The 21,333-nt window shown below is 36.7% G+C and overlaps 1 protein-coding gene across 4 annotated transcripts in view; it reads right to left on the bottom strand.

Annotated features, from left to right (window-relative positions):
- Nucleotides 1-21,333, bottom strand: part of Tmem232 (transmembrane protein 232) — a 318,408-nt gene that overhangs the window by 213,255 nt on the left and 83,820 nt on the right. For all 4 annotated transcript variants that reach the window (XM_074076974.1, XM_074076976.1, XM_074076975.1 and 1 more), the window contains 2 exons: nt 14,153-14,276; nt 12,605-12,857 (listed from right to left, as the gene is read on the bottom strand). In XM_074076974.1, the coding sequence (XP_073933075.1) occupies nt 12,605-12,857; nt 14,153-14,276 (377 nt within the window). The remainder of the gene's footprint in view (nt 1-12,604; nt 12,858-14,152; nt 14,277-21,333) is intronic.

The raw sequence follows: 21,333 nt of genomic DNA, 5'->3' as shown, positions 1-21,333 counted from the left end.
GGTATTAATGTATGGTTTTTAAAAAATAAAAGGTTAAAAAATACTTTTAAATAATCATAATTTAAAAAAGGATAAAGACAACATCCTCCAGAAGATACAAAATAAGTTGGCACAGAGATACAGAGTAAGTTGTCATAAAAAGATGGAGCTTGTAGATGCTTATGTAAGTGATTGAGTTGACTAAAATCCAGTTACATTAAAGGTTTTGTAAGGTCAAAATTTAATGTACCAACATTAAAAACTTAATTCTCTAAGCTCATATAACAACAAGGCTATCTTTAAAATATTGTATTGCTCTTCATAACATTTACAAATAACATTGTCTTAAAATGGTTTTTGTTTTGTCAAGATAACTGTCAGGAATTTTTGGTGCTACAGCTTAATCCACAAATTTGTCAAGACAACAAGAATTTATTAAAACACAGAGAGACAAGAGGCAGTTGAACACAGGGAGTACTGCTGCACTGATATGAGGATTGAGACAGATTTACTTATGTAAAGCAAAGTTAAAAAAAAAACACAAAACAAAGCCAAGTGCATCCTCCAGATAGGATAAAGAAAAAAAAAAAAAAAACTCAAAAAGGAGCACTACACTGGAAGTCATGACCTCCAGTTTTTATTGGTGTCAACAGAGTGGAGATATTAGTCCTACTTCTTCCACAAGTTGGGCAGAGGGAATTTTTGGCCTGGGATGGCCAGATTGGGCCTGTTATCGTAGCAGGGGGCTCCACTGACTACAGATTGATGGGATCATGCTGTATGTCATGAGCCATGTGTTAATGTCAACAATCTGGGATGTGATCCCTTATCAATATCTGAGTCATGATTCTTGGCCACTATGTTTCCTAACTCTACACTTAGTCCCCATAAATATTTACCTGTGTTCTCTGGTGAGTTTTGTCAGGGTTTTGACTACTAAGGTAACTGCGTCATGCTCATTTAAGAGTTGGTTTATGTAAAATTTTCTAGATGACCTCATGGTTAAACTACTGTTGTCTTGGATGATTCTAATGCAGTTGGTATCCTATATGCATCTGTGACTGGGCTATTTGGGGTCACTGACACTATTCTCCTCCCCCAACTGATAAAAAAATATATCTTACTTCAAGAGCAACAAATAAACTAATATGTTTATATAACCTCTATAGAGCTGTGATACTGTTGCTAGTTCCTGTATATTACATATATTTATGTTTTTCAAGTATATCAAGTCTTCTAAAATACAAAACTTAGATAAACATGGTAACAAAAAGTTAGTGGTACTGACATACTGTTCTGTTAGTTGCTAAACTGTCCATCAGAATTTTAACCATGACTCTTAAGTTTTTGTCATTACAGTTCTGATCCTTCTGGGGCATTTACAATCAAGTCCATAAAAAATGACTCTAATAACTACTTATGTGTCAACCAGGTTAGCTTTTTAGACATCTGTTTTTGTTAGATTTTGTTTTATATTGTCCTTGTCTAGAAGCCCACTGCCTAAGAGCCACTCCTTCTAAGACTTTTTGTTGCTTATGTTTGGCCAAAAGGGTCTAGTTGGCACTAACTCCCACCTGATCTGCTCGTTAATCCCCTCCCCCAACGTGGGACCAAAACCAAACAAACAAAATCCAGGAAAAAGCAAATCCTCACAATGAGGGAAAAAAATGACCAATCAAGAAAGATCTTCAGTCTGCCATATCACCCTCAACACACCCAACCTCATCTGATCTCAGAAGCTAAGCAGGGTCCAGCCTGGTTAGTCCTTGGATGAGAGACAGATCTTCAGAAGAGACAGCTCAGAGACAAGCAGTTTGGAGACAAGGAGGAAATGCCATCAAAGTTCAAATGGAGTCACTGGTACCAGACGCTCAAAAATAACCAAGGCTGAGAGGATTGAGGAAATGGTTCTTATGCATGTGTGACATTAAAGCATTAATGCATCTGGCATTAAAGCCCTTCCAGACACAAACTCGTATTTTCAGACAGGGTCTTCTACTTAAATAGAGACAAAATAACTATTTTTACTGGCTCTAAACATGTCCTTTGATAATTAAAGATGGTGATTTTAACTTTTTTTTAAAACAATGCATTTTCTTGGACATATATACTTATAATATATTGTTGCAATGGTAATTCTACTGAGTTAAAAAAAAGACATTGTCTGTATAAAAGAATAAAATTTCCAACCATTAAAACCTCATTGGGGGGGCCCTTTTATTGTTATCTTGTCTACTACTCCCACTGCAGTTAAAGTAGCTCCTTGGATCCACCACAGTCGAGTCAAGCCAGCTTCTCTCAAGTGGGAGTGCATCCCTGATCCAGCTTCACCATGTAAGATCACCCTCTAGAACCTGAGCACCCTCCCTTGGCAGGACTCTGCTTCCCAGGAAACAATAGGGGACCAAGAACAGTGGGACAACAGCCCTGCTATAGTCACTCCAGAAGCTGACTAGTCTATGCATGGCAGAAGCTTGAGAGGTTTGTCCTGTCTCCAACAGGACAAACAGGCTGTTTTTTAAACCGGTTATCACACTGTAATGCATTGTTATCCCTTGTCTATATCTGGTACTGTAGTTCTCACCCTAGTCTTTGCCATAGGCGTGGCAGAAACTGCCCCTGCTGATTGATCTCACGGCGAAAGGTTTTTATTTGTTCTCTTCTATCTCTTTTGGGCAGGATGCATAGTTACTGTTTATTGTTAGATAGGTTTTCCTTTCATGGCTCCAGAGCCCTCCTCCTGTAACCTGTGTATGTGTACTACTTGGGCAGGAAGTATTGTTACTAAGACTTTACTTTCCCATACTTACTATAACCGTGCAGGCTCTATCATCAGGTCATGTACTCACAATCACACCACCGATCTAGTGTGTTCCCATGGTAATCAACATATCTGATTCAACCCCACCTACTGCCTTCAGGAGCAATGGTTAGAGATCGGGAGCATCCTCAACCCTGGTTGAGCATTCTCGACATCAGTGCACCTAGGTGTTTAGTCCTGATAAACCAGTGTCAATGTTCTTTGATGCATGTGTGGCCACAGACAAAGGTGGATGTGGAGGTACAGGCTGTGGCTGTGGGGACCTACCTTGGGACAGAGCCTATGCATCAAATAATAAATATATGTGCCTGGGAGACAACTCTCAGCCATGTGATGATGTGGGTTCTTATTATTGTCCTTACTGGGGTTGTGTTTCCAGGGCCACATGGCAGAGGGCTAAATACACAGCCCTCCTTCACAAGGAGAAAGCTGCCCGACTGCACCAGTGGCACCTGTAACCCTGTAAATTTCACTGTACTTAAGCCATCTGATTGCACACAGGGAAAAGTAATTAGCATAAGGATAGATGGAAAGGCCCTTGACCCTGGGAGTCTAATGCACCTCAAATTAGTAACTGTTACCCATGAGAGTTCCTCATAACAAGTTTTTCACTCCTCTTAGGAGGAGATGAGGAGTGAATTTCCATCTCTGCCAAAGCTAAAAACTTGTTCCTCTCACTGGCTGAGTCTATAGCCCAGACACTGAATGTCACTTCATGCTATGTTTGTGGGGGGACCAACATGGGAGACCATTGGCCTTGGGAAACATGGGAGCTGGACCCATGAGAGCCTTTTAATGAGACTACCTTCCCAAAACACAGGAAATGCATCTCGCTCCTTAAAACTTCCATCATCAGGAAATATTATATCTCCCACCCAATTCTCCACCTTGGTGGGGGACTTAACTTGTTTAGGACAGAAGTTTTACAATGACACTGCCCAAGAGACCCACTGTTGGGGAGCTCCAAACCACACAGAAGCCCAGCCCCACCCACTGAACAACTTTTCTAATCTCCAGAAAGCATGGGACAATCTTACTGCAAACATAGATTGGCAGGCACCCAGGGAGCTATACTGGATCTGTGGGAAGCAAGCTCATATGGTGCTACCTAGAAGCTGGTTTGGATTTTCTGTGCTAGGCTCAATCAGACCATCCTTCTTCTTGCTTCCCCTCAGACAAAGTGAAAAACTGGGAGTCCCCATATATAAAAAAAGATTAAGTAGACAAAAACAGGGTGCCTTACAAATTGGCAATTGGAAAGATGACGAATGGCCTCCTGAGTGAATCATCCAGTACGACAGTCCTGCCACCTTGGCAGAAGATGGGTCCTGGGGCTATCACACCCCTATGTATATGCTCAACTGCATCATCAGGCTGCAGGCTGTTGTTGAAATTATAACTAATGAAACTGCAAGAGCTCTCAATTTGCTGGCAAAACAAAGCACTAAGATGCGCAATGCCAGCTATCAAAACCACTTGACCTTAAACGGTTTTGCTGGCTTCTGAAAAAGGAGTTTGTGGAAAATTTAACCTGAGCAACTGCCGCTTACAGATTGATGATGAAGGAAAGGTCATAGAAGAGATCACACACAGAATGAGAAAGCTCGTCCATGTCCCCATTCAGACTTGAACAGGATAGGATCCCAGTGACCTGTTTGGAGGGTAGTTTTCTGCCCTACGTGGATTCAAAACTTTGATAGGGGCAATAGGCTTAATCCTAAGAGCATGCTTAATACTGCCCTTCCTGGTTCCCCCCGGTACTGCAGTCTATCAGGACTATTATGAAGGCTATTATTATAGAAAGGGAAAACAGCCTCACATGTAATAATGCTACGGAAATACAAACCCCTAGATCAAGATGGTGCTCTTTGACCCTAGGTGGCTCTGAGCATCAAAGGGGGGAATAATGTAGCAGAGAGGAGGATCAAAGGAAAACAGACTAGGCCTGAGTTCTGATAAATTAGCGGGGGGGAAGGGATGGCATGGCAGAGAGATAAAACCTAAAGAATTCAAAGGTGAAGAAGGTCACACAGCACTGGGGTATAAGGGCACTTAGCACTAGGCCAAAGTAGCCTATAGAATTGCATGTAACCATATATGGGTTAAACCATGTTTTTTAATTTTATTGCCTCTGTAACCTGCTTGCAAGGGTATATAAGGTGAGATCCCTTTGTTCTCGGGGCTCAGCCTTTGGACATGAATCTGCTAGGTCTGTGCTGGCCGAATAAAACGTTGCTTCCTGCTAAACTGTCTCAGTGTCCTGTATCTCAGCTAGCAACTTCCCACAACATTAGGAGTGATGAAAGTGTCTTAAAATTAGTTGTTATAATTGTGTAATTCTATGAACATACTAAAAACACCAAGTATACACTTTAGAATGGAGAATTTATGGATATGAATTCAATATCAGTATGGATGTTTTAAACAAAAGAGGCATGCATAGAAAAACACCCTTTTGCATACTATAGTCATCTTGCCAACATCAGGGAAAAAGTCTAAGAGCAACTAGTACTCAAAAGGGCAGTGCAAAAAGTGAAGAGAACCTGGGTCATTGATAATGTTACTGAGCTACTGAATTAACCAGATCTAAGATCCATGTCCTCTTGTAGGGAGGTGGGAGTGGAAGCAGATGGCTTCTACCAGGGAAGACACTCTAGGGAGAAAGAGAAAAAAGAGCATGTGATCCACTTAAATCGACACAATCTTAGGTAAACAGATGAATATTTACTAGGAGGAAGAGACATTATCTAAAGAGTGCCATTATCAGGATAGCCCTGGCTGAAAAGTAACAACAAGTCAACCTGAAGTCTGTGGATGAGTAAGGCACAGCAGTCTTCAGAGACAGCTTTGCAATTCTCCAGAAAAATAAAGCAGAGGTATGGAATATCTTAAAGGCTTACCCTATTGTGTAAGGTAATAATCCAGCCTACACAAGTCAACTTAAAGACCTCATTTATAATTATGCATTAGAAAGTTCAAGTCTGTGCAGGAGGTGGTAGAGAAAGATAGATGTGAGAGTCAACCCAGGGGTATGCAGAAGCTTTTGGTGATGGATATTCTCATGGTCTTTATCATGGTGATAGCTCAACGTGCGTGTGTATATACAGTGCTAAGTGACAGCATTGTATAGTTTAAATATTTCAGTTTATTTCATGTCAACCATATCTCAAGGCTATTTTAAACATCTAAAAATAGATACATTTGGTTAACCTCCTTCTGTGTGTATCATATAGGTATAGTGGTGCTATACTTTTAGATTTGTTAGCACATAGATGTATACAATGAGATTGCCTCAGCTCTATTGCTAGCATATATGGATTTTTGCAGGAGTTATATATTTACCATGTAGAAGAAACACAACCTTATTACTGAATACCATTTTGAATAATCTTCACCAAGAGGTGTAATATAAATGTAAATGACTAACAGAGTATCGCTAAACTTTCTTTTACCTTAAAAAAAAAGAATTGTTTCATACTGTTTTTTCCTAAGTTAAAAAGACTCAAATAAAGCGTGCAAAGTTATTTTACAAATGTGACATGTATTTCATTTACTACATCATTAGAGAATCAGTTCAGAGAGTCATTCTCAACAAATTAATGAAAGGAAGAATGTCATATTTACTTTTTCCATTCAGTGACAATGTACTTGGGTCCCACTCATGTCTTCACATATTATAAAATCGGAATAAATTATTGCAAATTCAGACAGAGATGCCAACATGATATTCTTAAGAAGTTAATTATAAATCATGTTGAAAATATATTTTTCATGTACTGCAAAAAATTACATCAGGAAATTGGCAGTAAGCAAAGAAATGGAAGATGATAGCAGGGTGGAGAGGTGGAGAAGGGAACCAAATAGCTCTCTCCAAATAGATGAAGGTCTTGCATGGAAGAAAAAGAAGAGATTTTTAAAATTCTGCCTAGGCAAAATTTAAGCCAAGCTTTGAAAGATATTGAAAGAAAGATTTAAATGCGATAAAGAAGAGGTTTTCAGAGTCCAAAAGTGGAATGACCTACTATGAGAGATGGAGATTTTTACATCTCTGTTGACTGTTAGAGAAATTTGACTATTCACCTTTGAAAATAACCTAGATGAGATTTGCATATGAGATGAGTACTACATGATTGAGAATAATTTTACTACTCTAAGATATTTGGGCTCTAAAATTCATTTTCTATTTTTAAACATTTAATCCTCTTATCCAAGAGACACTAAATCAGTGTCTCTTGGTTTCCTACAGAATATTCCATTTCTAAGTTTTGTTATCACAAGACAGATTCTAAAAGTCTACCATTTATCATTGTGAATCCAAAAAATAAGAATATAGGGAGATGGTGTTTTATGTTTAAAGGGTATCACAATTGTAAAATTATAGATGAACTGATTGTGTAAATATGAACTGGTCTGTAGCAAGAAATAAGTACTTCCCTCTTCAATGAGAACATTTTATCATCATGTCTAATAGCAAAGCTTAGAGATTTTCTCAAAACATAATGTGAAAAGTTGTCTAATGATACAAATTCCTGGATTCTACATTTTAGAATGTCTGAACAGAATTAGACATTCTAAATTAGAAAGCCTAGAACAAAGCTTAAGCATGAATATTGGAAAAAAGATCTCTGCATGGTTCAATGTTCTCACACAAACAGTGCTGTAGAGTTTATGACTGGTTGAAAGAATTTCTGACTGGTTTCACATTTTTCAACACGCAGACAGGCAATTTGAGAAAATTTCATTGAATTTTTCAACTAACTTCTTTAGCACTGTATAATGAAATAGATAGCAATATGGACTCTGAAACCAGATTGCCTAGGTTAATCTCAGTTGTTTCACTAATTATATTTTCTTGACAAATAAACCTCTGGTGTCTCAGTTTCTTCATCTATTAAATGGAGATGATAGAAATATCTATGTTATAGTCTTATAATGACTGATCAGTTATGTGATATATGTTAAGTGCTTAGAACAGTGTACAGGAAGAGCTCAATGAAAGTTCATTTTAATTATCCTCTATGACACATGAAGGCAAAATATTTCTCAAAATAAGAATCTCAAAAGGATCAAGCAAAAATTCTATGTGTTTCAACAAAACTTTTATCTCCTTCCGTCATATATTTGCAGCTCAAAATAATCTCCCCTGCAGCCCATGCTGCCACAATTTGAATTTCAAATAAGGGTTGATTCAGGTACTTGAAAATATTCAATCCTGCCCACAGCTCAAACTATATTGAGAGGTATGGAGTATGGTGCTCCACAAAGGAATAATGAAATCACTCTTTTAGTTTCATCCAAAGGTTAAATGCACATGTAGTAGTTATAAGCATACATAGAAATTGCTATTAAATTAAAAACACTAAAACTCCATACTTCACTTCCAGGCCAGAAACTTCACCCTTAAATTAATATTAATGAACACTTGAATTTATGAAAATTTTGTCTGATACAATATCTTAGAGTGGGAAAGGGACATACTAAATATGTCTATCCATCCCTCTAGATTCTTCAAGAGACACTCCTCTATCAGATAAGATCACTCAGAAATTATCTCCATGGAAACCTTTACTTTACTAACAATGCCTTCACAAAACTATGATGCAAAATGTTTCTTTGTAGTAAAAGTTTTTACATAAAAATGGTTTGTAAGAACATTAATTCGACCCTCCATCAAAAAGCTATTGATCCTGTTTAAAAACGTTTCCAGTGTCATTTATATCTTTATAGATAAATGAAATAAGTATCACCGTATGTACATGTTGTACATAGGAATGATTGTTAAAACAAATAATTCCCTACTGATATTTTCTCATGCTAATAACATTAACAGCTGTAATACCTATTAATACTTATGGACCTTTGCTATGCACAGCAGATGTTATGCCAAGTTTTTATATATTTCTATAGGTTTCCTCGAAAAAAAAATAAGTCCTATGATATAGATAAGATTCTTTTTTTTTTTTTTTTGGCACGGTACTGGGATTGAACTCAGGATCTTGTACTTGATAGATAAGTGCTCTATGGCTTGAGCCCCTAGCTCTTTTTTGCTCTAGCTATTTTTGAGAGAGGGTCTCACTTTATGCCAGGGCTGACCTGGACTGCTTCCCTCCTGTTTGTGCTTCCCAGTAACTAGGAATGGCAGGCATGTGCCACCTCACCCAGCTATTGATTGACATGCAGGTTTTTTTTTATTTTATTCATATGTGCATACAATGTTTGGGTCAGTTCTCCCCCCTTCCCCCACCCCCTCCCTTACCCCGCCACCCCCTCCCTCTCTCCCCCTACCCCCTCGCTACCAGGCAGAAACTGTTTTGCCCTTATGTCTAATTTTGTTGAAGAGAGAGTTTAGCAATAATAGGAAGGAACAAGGGGTTTTGCTAGTTGAGATAAGGATAGCTATACAGGGAGTTGACTCATATTAATTTCCTGTGCATGTATTACCTTCTAAGTTAATTCTTCTTGAACTAACCTTTTCTCTAGTTCCTGGTCCCCTTTTCCTATTGGCCTCAGTTGCTTTAAAGTATCTGCTTTAGTTTCTCTGCGTTGAGGGCAACAAATGCTATCTAGTTTTTTGGGTGTCTTACCTATCCTCACCCCTCCCTTGTGTGCTCTCGCTTTATCATGTGATCAAAGTCCAATCCCCTTGTTGTGTTTGCCCTTGGTCTAATGTCCACATATGAGGGAGAACATACGACTTTTGGTCTTTTGGGCCAGGCTAACCTCACTCAGAATGATGTTCTCCAATTCCATCCATTTACCTGCGAATGATAACATTTCATTCTTCTTCGTGGCTGCATAAAATTCCATTGTGTATAAATACCACATTTTCTTGATCCGTTAGTCAGTAGTGGGGCATCTTGGCTGTTTCCATAACTTGGCTATTGTGAATAGTGCTGCAATAAACATGAGTGTGCAGGTGCCTCTGGAGTAATCTGTGACATGCAGTTTTGTGAACATTTTGCCTGGGCTGACTTAAACTGTGATCCTCCTTATCTCTGCCTCCCCAAGTAGCTAGGATTAGAAGTATAAGCCATCAGTGTCCACAAAGGTTTTTTTTTTTTTTTTTGGTGCTACTGGTGTTTTGAACTCGGGGACTTATGCTTGCCTAGGCAGGTGTTCTACCACTTGAGTCACTCCACCAGCCATGTTTTGTGTGTGTTGGGTATTTTCGAGATAGGGTCTCCCTCATTCTATTTGCCTAGGCTAGCCTTGAACTTCTACCCTCCTGATCTCTGCTTCCCTAGTAGCTAACATCACGGGCATGAGCCACTGGTGCCTGGCTCCAGCAAAGATTCTTATAATGATCAGGTAAAAGAAGTAGTTTTAGCTAGACACTGTGGTACATGCCTGTAATCCCAGCACCAAGAGATAAAGAGAGAAATGGAAGGGAAAAGAAGGGAAGGAAAAACAGGAAAGGAAGAGAAGGGAAGGGAAGGAAAAAGATAAGCATTGTGGTCAGAAAGATTAAATACTTTGACCTAGGATTCTGAGATGCAAGGGAAGAAAGAGAAGTACAGTTAATAAAACCCCAAAAGTAGTTTTTTTTAAACTCTAAACAAAAGACTTACTTATTTGAAGGTAAAACTGTTAGTAAAAAGTCATTTTCAATTAAACAAAGCAGAAGCTCCAGAAAGGCAGACCCATCTTTCCTAGGAATCATGTTGGAAATGCCTGTATAGAAATCACTGCTTTTGGAATCCTCTGTTTTCTGTGGTCTCATTGAATAGAACACCCTACTAATGATCATGCATGCATGATAACTCAGAAGAAATCATTTCCTCTATTGGGAAGAATTATTCAGTGATGCTACAAAGGATTAACTATACTGAACCACATCAGTACAGTTTTTAATCCCTATCATTCAACTGTTGTACTATTTGACAGTATATTTGTTAAATAATGGATTTTGATGCTACTAACTGTACATAAAGTCAAAATCCCTTAGAAACATGAGAAAGAGATCAAAAGTTTATGTCCAGAGGTGGGATAGTCTTTGATATTGATATGGTGGAGGAAAACTGCACAACACAAGATGTGTTTAAACAAACTGTCATGATATTACCAAATTAGGTGGTTCAGTCATTTCCCAATAAACCCAAGGATTCTGTGAGTACTGACAGTTTCAAAATACTCAGAATCTACAATGAGTCAAATGCCATGGGTGTCTTTCATGACATGTACAAGAATTTTGTATCATAGGAAATTGTGACAATTGAGGTAACACTTTTGATATGTCTAGCCTCTTCATTGCAGATCAAAACTTTAAAGGCATTCCACAACAAGACACATCTACTTATCTACTCATTTTGAGAATATTGACAAAATACTGACTCATCATTCTCATGGCTGAGTGCAAAGTCAATCATAAGCAGGCATCAGAAAGGACCAAAATGCCGTCCTTTGTGAGCTCCATCTTCTAGACCCCAGCCTGCTAGGGATTATCTCCTTCTATCTCTCTATGGATGTATCATTTAAAGAATAAAAAGTGGACAGTCTGTGATCTATAGAGATGGTTCTTTGGGCTGGTGGAGTGGCACAAGCAGTATGAGTGCCTGCCTAGCAAGTGCATAGCCCTGAGTTCAAACCCCAGTCAGTGCCACCAAAAAAGAAAATATACAGATGGCTTTTTGATCCATAACATTGTCTGGTTGTTGGTACAATGACCTTCAGAAACTCCTAGAGAGTTTATTTAATGACAAATAATTACAGAAAAGTAATAACCTGAATGAGACTATTACTTATATAATTATCTAGGTGACTTATCTCAGGACCCTTATGAAAATATTCAGATTTTTCTGTTCTTTAATGTCATACTTTTTCTTGGTACTGAATTCATACCAAACAGGAACAAATTTGTGTACTCAGACTTTCAGGGATGAGAAAACAATGACCTCAGAGGACTACATACTTGGAAAGATTGTGCCCACAGATAGCTCTTCAATGTGGTATTGCTAAGGAGGAAGGACATTGCATAAATGTCAAGAGGATTCTCAGTAGATCTGCTGTTGACACAGTGTCCTCCCATATATGGTGATATAATCCTATCACCATAAAATTATGTCAAAAAAGAAAGGGGTCCCATCTAGAGTGAGGCCAAGAGGTTTCTGGGAGTAAAGTTCCTCCCCATGAGATGAATGAGAGATGTCAGAAATTACTAACTTGCACAGATCAACAGGAGCTGAAGGACTAAAACTTATAAATTAGTCTGTTTAGGAGCAGTTTAGAAGTCATGTGTTGGGCTGTTATATATGAAGATTTCTAATCATTAGGAAATGATAAGTTCCAATCTGTCAATTAAATATAAAGTATATTGAAAGTAATTTTAAAATAGTGAGCAAGTTTTTAAGAGTTAATATATGCTACTGCAGTTTTACTATGTAAAGTCACCTGCAAGTCACAGGTGAAAAAATACTACAATATTTGCATGGGTGACTGAAGAGAAATCCTCTGGACAGGAAAAGAGCAAGAGAGAGAAACAGTGGAGAAGGCAAGAGGTCCTTAGGGAAAAGAAACAAAAATAAAAGACAAAATCAAGCTTATATATGCATCACAAGATTTCCCCAGGCCACCTTTTCTTTTCAAGTTATACAATTTGAATCATAAATCAACTGAGTCTAGTCTGTATTTCAATTATTTTTAAATTATTGATAAAAAGTTTCACTTATGTTCTCCCTAGGAAATTCTACTGGATTTCAGCTGTTTCTCAATTCTAGACATTAGCATTTTGTGAAAAAGCTTATTATTATACATAGACAGGAAAACTGAGAAAACATTGCTAATCAAGGTGAAAAATAATTTACTTACAATTATCCGATATTTTTGAAGAGAAATATTCAAAAAGGCTTAAAATACTTGCTTCCTGTAATTCTGCCTGCTCTTCTGAAGTGCTCATGAGTGAATTTTTTTTTCGTGAACTTTTACAGTCACAGAATCCAATAAAAGCAGTTTTTCGCAAATCAGAAGTGACTGCATACAAGCAGATTTCTGCAATGATTGTTGTGTATGTATAGACTATAATCCAGTACCAGGAAAAATCATGTACGTTGCAACATTCTCCCTGAAAAAGGAAAATAGGCATTATATAATCAAGTACATTTTGTCATAATTAAAAACTATATCATATACTTAAAATAAAAAAAACTGTCTTCAATACCAGACATGGTTGTTCATGCTATACCAGCTACTGGGGAGGTGGGGGTAGGAGGATTGTGATTTGTGCAAAAAACTGTGAGACTGTACTTGAAAAACTAAAACAAAAAAGGCTGAAAGTGTGGCTCAAGTGATAGAGAAGAAAGAAGGAAGGAAGGGAGAAAGAAAGGAAGGAAGAAGGAAGGAGGAACGAAAGAAGGAAGGAAGGAGGGAAGGAAGGAAGAAGGAAGGGAAGGGACAATTTTTTTCAGTTTCTTTTAGTGGGCTGTAAATTAATCCAATGGAATATTACTTTTTATATTACATAGCAAAATAATCTTTTCTAGTGTGTGGTACTTTTATGTGTATATATATATATATATATATATATATATATATGCCCAAATTCTTCTCCAAAGGATGTCATTTTTTAATATTCCTATGACATATGTGTATACACATATAAAAAATATAAAAATATATGTGTATACACATATAAAAATATTAAAAAATGACATCCTTTGGAGAAGAATTTGGGCATCTGTCCCAAAAAATCTAAGTAATTTAATTTTAGTAACTTATTCCAAAGAAATAATCAGAAATGTAGATAAATTTTTATGAAGAGAATGGCAATTGAACATTACAAAATTTTCATTAGCTGTGAGCAAAAGGGTTAAATAATCTCACTTCCACAAAAATATAACTTTTTTGTCAGCTTTGGTGTTTGAACTCAGAGCTTTGAACTTGCTAAGCAAGGTCTCTGCCACTTGAGCCATGCCCCCAGTCTTTTTTGCTTTGGTTGTTTTTAAGATTGGGTCTTTTGGTTTTCCACTGATGGTTCCGGGCCGTGATTTTTCTACTTATGCTTCTCACAGAGTTGGCATGGCAGCTTTTTTTGTTGAGAGTGGGGTCTTGCTAGCCTTTTGTCGAGGCTGACCTTGAACCCTGATCCTTCCTGAGGGTAGGAAGAATTACCTGAGTAGCTAGAATTACAGGTGTGCCCCACCATGGCCAGCCTAAATTTTAATAATAAGTAATGACAATGAAAAATAGTTGTGGTAAATACTATTTGTATACACATTCATTTTTATATTTAATTAAAATCCATATTACAAATGTTATACAATTATATTCGCTAACATAATATGCAATTTAAATAATGACAAAGTGGAATATATTTCCATCCAAGTCTCTCTTTTTTTTAACATATTAATAATGTGTTACCTGAATCTGAATGGACAAAATGCTTGAAAGAAAATCTGTCACTAGGTCCATTAAAGTTTTCAAGCAGGCCATGTTTAATTTGGCAGCCTCCCCAATGACCAACAAAGCCAATGCTGAATCCAACCTGAATTGTAAACAAATGATAAAGACTTTAATAGGAAAATAATAACAATTAGTTGTTTAGGGAAAACAGTAACAGGCCAGAGGAAATGAATGTATGGATTCCCAGAAATGCTTGTGATTGGTTGTCACTGACTACAAGGCTACAAGAAAGAGCAACATTTTGACAAGGTGTATGAGGATGAAATAATGGGTGCTCTGACAATACTCTGAGAGTAATAAATGATACAAACTATTGAATTTTCTCAGAGATCCTGTATGAGGAGCAACCAAGGTCTCTGGGTTTACAGCGTACACTCAAAACTTCATAAAAGGTTTTGATTTTTAACTTTTTGCACCTGATTCCATGGGGTGAATTTCTGGAGAGTGTTGTCTTCTCAAAATAGAGAACAAATAACAAATTGTATTACTATGCCCTCCAAAATTTCAACATTATTAGATTTTTGTAAAAAGTACAATTTTTCAAAATAAAACATACTGACATATATTAGTTTTCAATATACTACACAGTAACTGAAAATTCAGAACAGGTATAAATGTTCGTATATTCTGAGATTTTTAGGAAATTATACAGGTAGTGTTATTTGTACTCAATTGAAAGAGATGCTGTTTGAAAGAAAATGGATAAGAATGAAAAAGGAAAATTCCCTAGGAATAGAGCTTTCTATTTCCTTGATTTATAGATAATAAAAATTTGTATATTTTAGAAGTATATTTGGATTTTACAACTGTGGTATTTCAGGACAGAAAGTTCATCATAGTTTTCAAAAGGAAACATCTCTGATTATGAGTGTTATAGACAATTCTATATATTTGAATGGAGCTTTACAGATCTCAATGTGCTTTAACACAAATTATCTTATTGGATCTGAGTTTTGACTATTTGGGATGCATCCAAGACTTTTCAAAACCCTTTGTAATCTTAGGACGTTGAGACATAAATAAGCCTGAGGGATGTGTGCATGCTTTTTGAGATCAGTTAACTGTAACTAAAGTCTTCCCTGACATACAGGTATTTCTTATCTTGCAATTCTTGTCTTCAATATCATCACTTAATTGCCTCAATATTAAACCTCAGTGTGACTGGTCTTGACTACTGCCTATCTAACAGAACCAAATTTCCTTCAAGACAGCAAAATCTCAGCTCAGTTTGCCTTCTCAGGATGGGAGTGTTCTGTATCTTGATTGGAGTAGTGAATACATGAGTGTAGTATTTATCAAAATCATAGATGTGTATACACAAAAAATGAGAATGTTATTGCATCTAAATTATATATTGGTAAATTTGATTTAAAATTAACTCCCCAAATTTCCCTAAAGCTTAGATGTACCATATAGTGTAAGTTTTCTCAATGAAATATGAATGTGAGTATATTATGAAAAACATCTAGGTGAGTTATTATTTTTCTGATTAAGAAAAAAAATTTTTTTAATTGGCAGTGCTGATGTTTGAACTCAGGGTGTTGTACTTGCTAAGCAGCTGCTATAGTCCTTAAGCCACACCCTCAGCCCTTTCTGCTTTCATTATTTTTGGATAGTGTCTCCTCTTTATTCCTGAGCCCCTGTGGACCACAATGCTCCTACTTACACTTCCCAACAGCTGGAATGACAGGTGCATGCCATTGCACCAAGCTTTTTATAGGCTGAGATAGGGTCTCACTAACTTTTTGTGGGGGCTGGCCTTCAACCTCCGTCCTTCCAATCTCTCCCTCCCAAGTAACTAGAATTACAGGTGTGAGTCATCATGCATGGCTTAAATTTATATAGCATATTTTTTTCTGCTTTGGTCATCCTTTTCTTTCTGCTTAGAATGGATACTTGATACCAGAAGGCAGAACTTCCATCGTGCAACAATGGTGATGAAAAATTGCCTGCAATGGATGGATGGCAGAAAAGGAAGCCGGAAGGAGCTCGGCTCTTGGGGATTCCTTAACCCTGACATTTCTTGTCATGTACAACAAATAAAGTCATGTTTGGTTATATAAGTATAGTTGGATTTCTGTCATATGGCAGAAGACCAAGTCTTAACTAATACACTTACCATAGAGTGTATAAGATGAACTTTAGAGTCAGAAAATTTGCAACAGAATCCTAGCTCTGCTACTAATTAAGTATATGATGACAAATGATGTACCTACCTCAGTCTTAATTTACTTATGTGTGCAAAGTAAATATAGCAAAATCTACCTCTCAGAGCCTGTCATCAGAGTTAAATAAAATACCCTATCTAGAATGACTAGATTCAAAATGCAAAATTGAACAGAAGTACTATTTTTCAAAGTTAAAAGATAGGGGTTTGATAACTTCCTTTTCTCTATGAAGTCTCAGAGTGACTGAAAGAAGAGATGCAGAAGATCTCCAAAATGGACAGTAAATCAATCCCAAGTATTTACCATGTTTCATAATGTGGCCAAGTAAAAGAGAGGTAGCAGCAGAATTTATAAAACCTCTCCTCCCCTGATATATCTCATTATTATGAGGTGGTAGTTTTTCTGTTCTCTTTTATGTTTCTCTGTTCTCTTTTATATCTGGAAAATTTTGCCTAACCTAGGGCACACTCACTGATCTACAAATTGAAAAAAATTATCAGTGTCAGCTACCTATGGTAGAAAAATGCTTCACCAGAAACACACTATCATAAATCATGCTGTTGACTGCAAAATTTTCCAACTTAAAATGCCTCTGCCAAAAATAGAATAGAAACATTGATACTTAGATACTTTGTTAAAAGACAAAACTGAAAAATCAATGCATGTAGAAAGAACTCAAGTTGAATTAGGCTAGAAATTTTAACACAGCACTACCTTCTTTCCAAACTTGTTATAATACAGAAAATCTCAATTATAAGTACATGGACTTGGTTTTACAATGTCACATAGTTAAACATGTACAAAGCAATTGTTTATTATATTATATTATATATATTCTCTGATTGTATCATAAAGAAAGTGGTCCAGAGGTCACTGGCATGTCTAAATTAGTCATAGTAATAATATGTATTTCATACACACACATTTAAAAAGAAGTTAGGAACATCAAAGACCCGAAGTTTTCATAGGTTTTCTTTACTCCTCTATTTATATTTCCTCAATGAGCCAGTTGTCATTTTTAAAAATAGAATTAACCCTTATTCAATTTATTCCAATCTCATAATAGGTATTTAAGAGACATTGGCAATATCAAAATTCACACAACCTTGAACACTAACAATGGCAGAGAGTTACTAAGTCATCAATTTACAGGCACAGTACAAATCACAAAATTGATGGAGCTGGATTAGCAGAAACAGAGATGAGCTTCCTCACACACATCCTGAAACACAACAGCCTTGTTTCCCCAAAGAAAGTTAAAAGAAAAGAATTCGAGGAAAGTAATCCCATCTGTGTACACTATTTTTCATAGCATCAGAAAAAATATCGCCAATTCTTCACCTGGAGGTACTTGTTTTTTAAGTGTCCAGAGTACTAATTCTATACTTCATCTCTTCATATTTCTTCTGAGATGACACATCCAGATGTTAGAAAGTATAGAAAGCAGTGCTTACAGAGATATGGGCTGAAAGCAAGGAGGAAGAGAAGTGATATAATTGTAATACAGGAGCATATTTTCTCTGCATGGGTAAACTACCAAAGATTAAGGAGCATACAGGAAGCTCCCTGATAATCATACATGCTAATGTTGTAGCATTTAATAACTTTAAAACAATGCATGCAAAAAAGCACAATTTTAAGCCCTGTGATCTGTTGATCTTAGCTAGTGCTATGATCCCAGCACTCAGGAGACGAGCAGGAGGATAGCAAGTTCCAGGTTACTATGGGCAATATAACAGACCCAGTCTCATAAACCAGACAACAAACAAAAACAAAACACATACAGTTTTAACATCTGTGAACACAAACTTCTATTTAAAACTACCTCGTTTTAATATTTTTCTTCTAGTTCTAGTATAAGTAAAATGAAATGTGAAAGAGCTGGGGGTTCCTTGGGACCAATGAAAACAGGTATTATAGCAAGGGCTTAAGAGAATATCCATCTGAACACTCAGAGAAGATCACAATTCTTAAAAGGATTTCTCACAGGAACCAGAAGGTACTTTTACGAGCTCTTAAGTATCTTTTATAAAGTTCAGGACACTGGCTTTTGTCTTCCTCCTGAAGAGAGCCTTGGTGAAAAGCCCTGATTCTTAGATGATGTAATAAAGTACGATAAGAGATTGCAAGGGAATTAAAGTTACAATATACAACTCAAGTCCATAGCAGAGGAAGTTAACTACTGAAGTGGCACATGGAAGAAAGCAAACTTGAAAAGTTTTTCCACAATTTACAGGAAAAGCTGGCAAACTTAGACCAATTTCTATTTAAATGGACAAGAAATTCAGAAGTGTGTTTGTAGAACTACTAAAAAGAGAAAAGAAGGAAGGGAGGAAGAAAAGAAGGCAGGGAGGGAAGAGGGGAGAAGTGGGAACAGAAGAAAAGAACTGTAACTACAATGAATTTAGGGATCTGAAGGTAAGCTCAGTGGTAGAGTGCTTGCTTGGCTAGCATGCAAGAGGCTCTAGTTTTAATACCCAGCTCTGCACAAAAGGAAAAAAAATAATTTTGTGAAGAAAAAGGAATCTAACCAAAGGAAAACCTTTCCAATATCAAGAGGTCCAAAATTTAATGTAGGCATCCATGAAAAAATATGTGGGTTTTTCTACCATAATCTAAGAAAAACACTGAACACAGAGAGGCAGGAGTTGGGAACACATGTGAATTATGATTAGTCAATGGAAAGTCTTCAGAAAAGGTAGACTCATAGAAATGGTATTTGTGCACAGTTTCACAGAGAGGAGACTTCTCTCCAGGTAAAGCAGAGGATTTGTCTCTCTAGACTCCTGACATAATCAGTGAAACCAGAGAGAGTGCCGGCCAACTCCTACCTACCAAGTCTCAGAGGTATTCCTAAAACGTCCTAGACTGAGAATTAAGAAGAAAAGAGAAAAGCTAGTTTTGAATCTCTCATCATAGCTATTAGTTGGGAAGTAGCATAGCAACCTTTTGAGATTTGAAAAGGGAATTTTTAAAAACTGTGATTGAAGTCAATTACCAGAAAAATGTACACTGTACATTTTTAAAAGATCAAATGATGATAGATGTTATACTCAGTCAAGGACAGGTTTTATTTAATAAAATAGGCAATCTATGTTCATACTTTAGATATTTATTCAGGCCAACCAAGTAATTTATAATATTAGTGAAGATAGAGAAATCTTAATTGAAAGTAGCTATGAGTGAAAAAATGAAAATAATTTTATAAATCTAATAGTATAACTAAATGAAAGTATATAAATAATTATTTGAATATTTAGTTATAATGCTATAAGAGAGTCAAGATTATATTAACAGACTAAGAAGGATTAATATATTCATATTAATCCCAGTCTTCACTGGAGTAGTATTTTATTCTTGAGTTTCACCATTCAGAAAAACTAATTTAAAGAATTTATTTCTCTTGCTGATGCCTGATTTTGATTTTCAAAAGAAAAATCTAGTCTTAAGCCTGTCTGCTGAAGAGTTCTTTCTCTGGTTTACAGGATTTCTTCATTCTTGGGGCTCCATGGAATTTCATCGGGGAGAGGGTAGGGAATGAAGTATGAGACAAGCAATGGCTGCAGTTTCCTTAGGGAAGGCACCAGGTGATCACTCACTGTTTCTCTTCAGTCAGTCCTCTCAGGCACTTTTGACTGTTAGGTTGATTGATAGCAATTAATCCCAGTAGCAGCATCTTTCAGTCATTTTTTTTTATTTCTTATTTTTCCAATAGTATGAGACATTAATTGGGCTGAAATTCCTTTGCCATGTAAAAAGATTTCTAATTAAGTATGGATAGGTAAGACACCTAAAAAACTAGCTAGCATTTGTTGCCCTTAATGCAGAGAAACTAAAGCAGATACCTTAAAGCAACTGAGGCCAATAGGAAAAGGGGACCAGGAACTAGAGAAAAGGTTAGATCAAAAAGAATTAACCTAGAAGGTAACAGCCACGCACAGGAAATCAATGTGAGTCAATGCCCTGTATAGCTATCCTTATCTCAACCAGCAAAACCCCTTGTTCCTTCCTATTATTGCTTATACTCTCTCTACAACAAAATTAGAGATAAGGGCAAAATAGTTTCTGCTGGGTATTGAGGGGGGGGAGCGGGAGGGGGGGGAGTGGGTGGTAAGGGAGGGGGTGGGGGCAGGGGGGAGAAATGAACCAAGCCTTGTATGCACATATGAATAAAAAAAAAAAAAGTATGGATAAGCTGGAGCAGGATACAACAGCATTTGTGTTATATCCCTTGCAGCAGAGTATATGTAACATTTTGAGGAGAAAGATTTAAGGAGACCAGTAAAAATAGTACTATAGTCATGAAATGACAGAGGTACAAACCAAGGTTGTGACAATGAGAAGACAGAGCAAGGGAACAAGTCTGAAATGTAACTAATGTATGAGTAACCCAGCCAGACTCTGGATTGGATGAGGAAAGTGAGGTGAGTTAGACAAGGTATCAAATTTGATCAGCTTAATGTGGAGGATATACGGTGACATACACTCAGGAGGCAGGAACCTGACAGGGGAGAACTTAGTTCACAACAGAATTAGCAGAGCATAAAGTATCTAAAGAAGAATTAGAGGATAAAAGTTACCTTCATATTACTTATTTCATTTAAATCTGTCAAAAATTCTTTGAGGTCGTTCTTATCTCTGTATGAGTACTTAACAGACTTTGGTTAAAGGGGATTAAGTGAGTCACATAAAATTAGACAGGTAGCAAAAGATAGATCTAAATCTCAGGTCTGCTGATTTGAGGTTGAATGTAATTTCACTGTATTATAATGTAGCAATGCATAAATTGTATATTTATCACTCATACAAGCTGAATGAGTATAATCAGTATAGAGGATCAAAAGATCAGTAAGACATCTAGGAAATAATTCAAGAGAAATCAAGAAAATGGATGAAAACTGAAAACCTACATTGACTTCTCAACTTGTGAATAATGAGGAAAGACTATTAATGCAAACTTGTCTGAATGAT

Source organism: Castor canadensis, chromosome 6, assembly GCF_047511655.1.
Source record: "Castor canadensis chromosome 6, mCasCan1.hap1v2, whole genome shotgun sequence".
NCBI classification, from domain to species: domain Eukaryota; kingdom Metazoa; phylum Chordata; class Mammalia; order Rodentia; family Castoridae; genus Castor; species Castor canadensis.
This window is presented reverse-complemented; position numbering and strand designations above follow the sequence as displayed.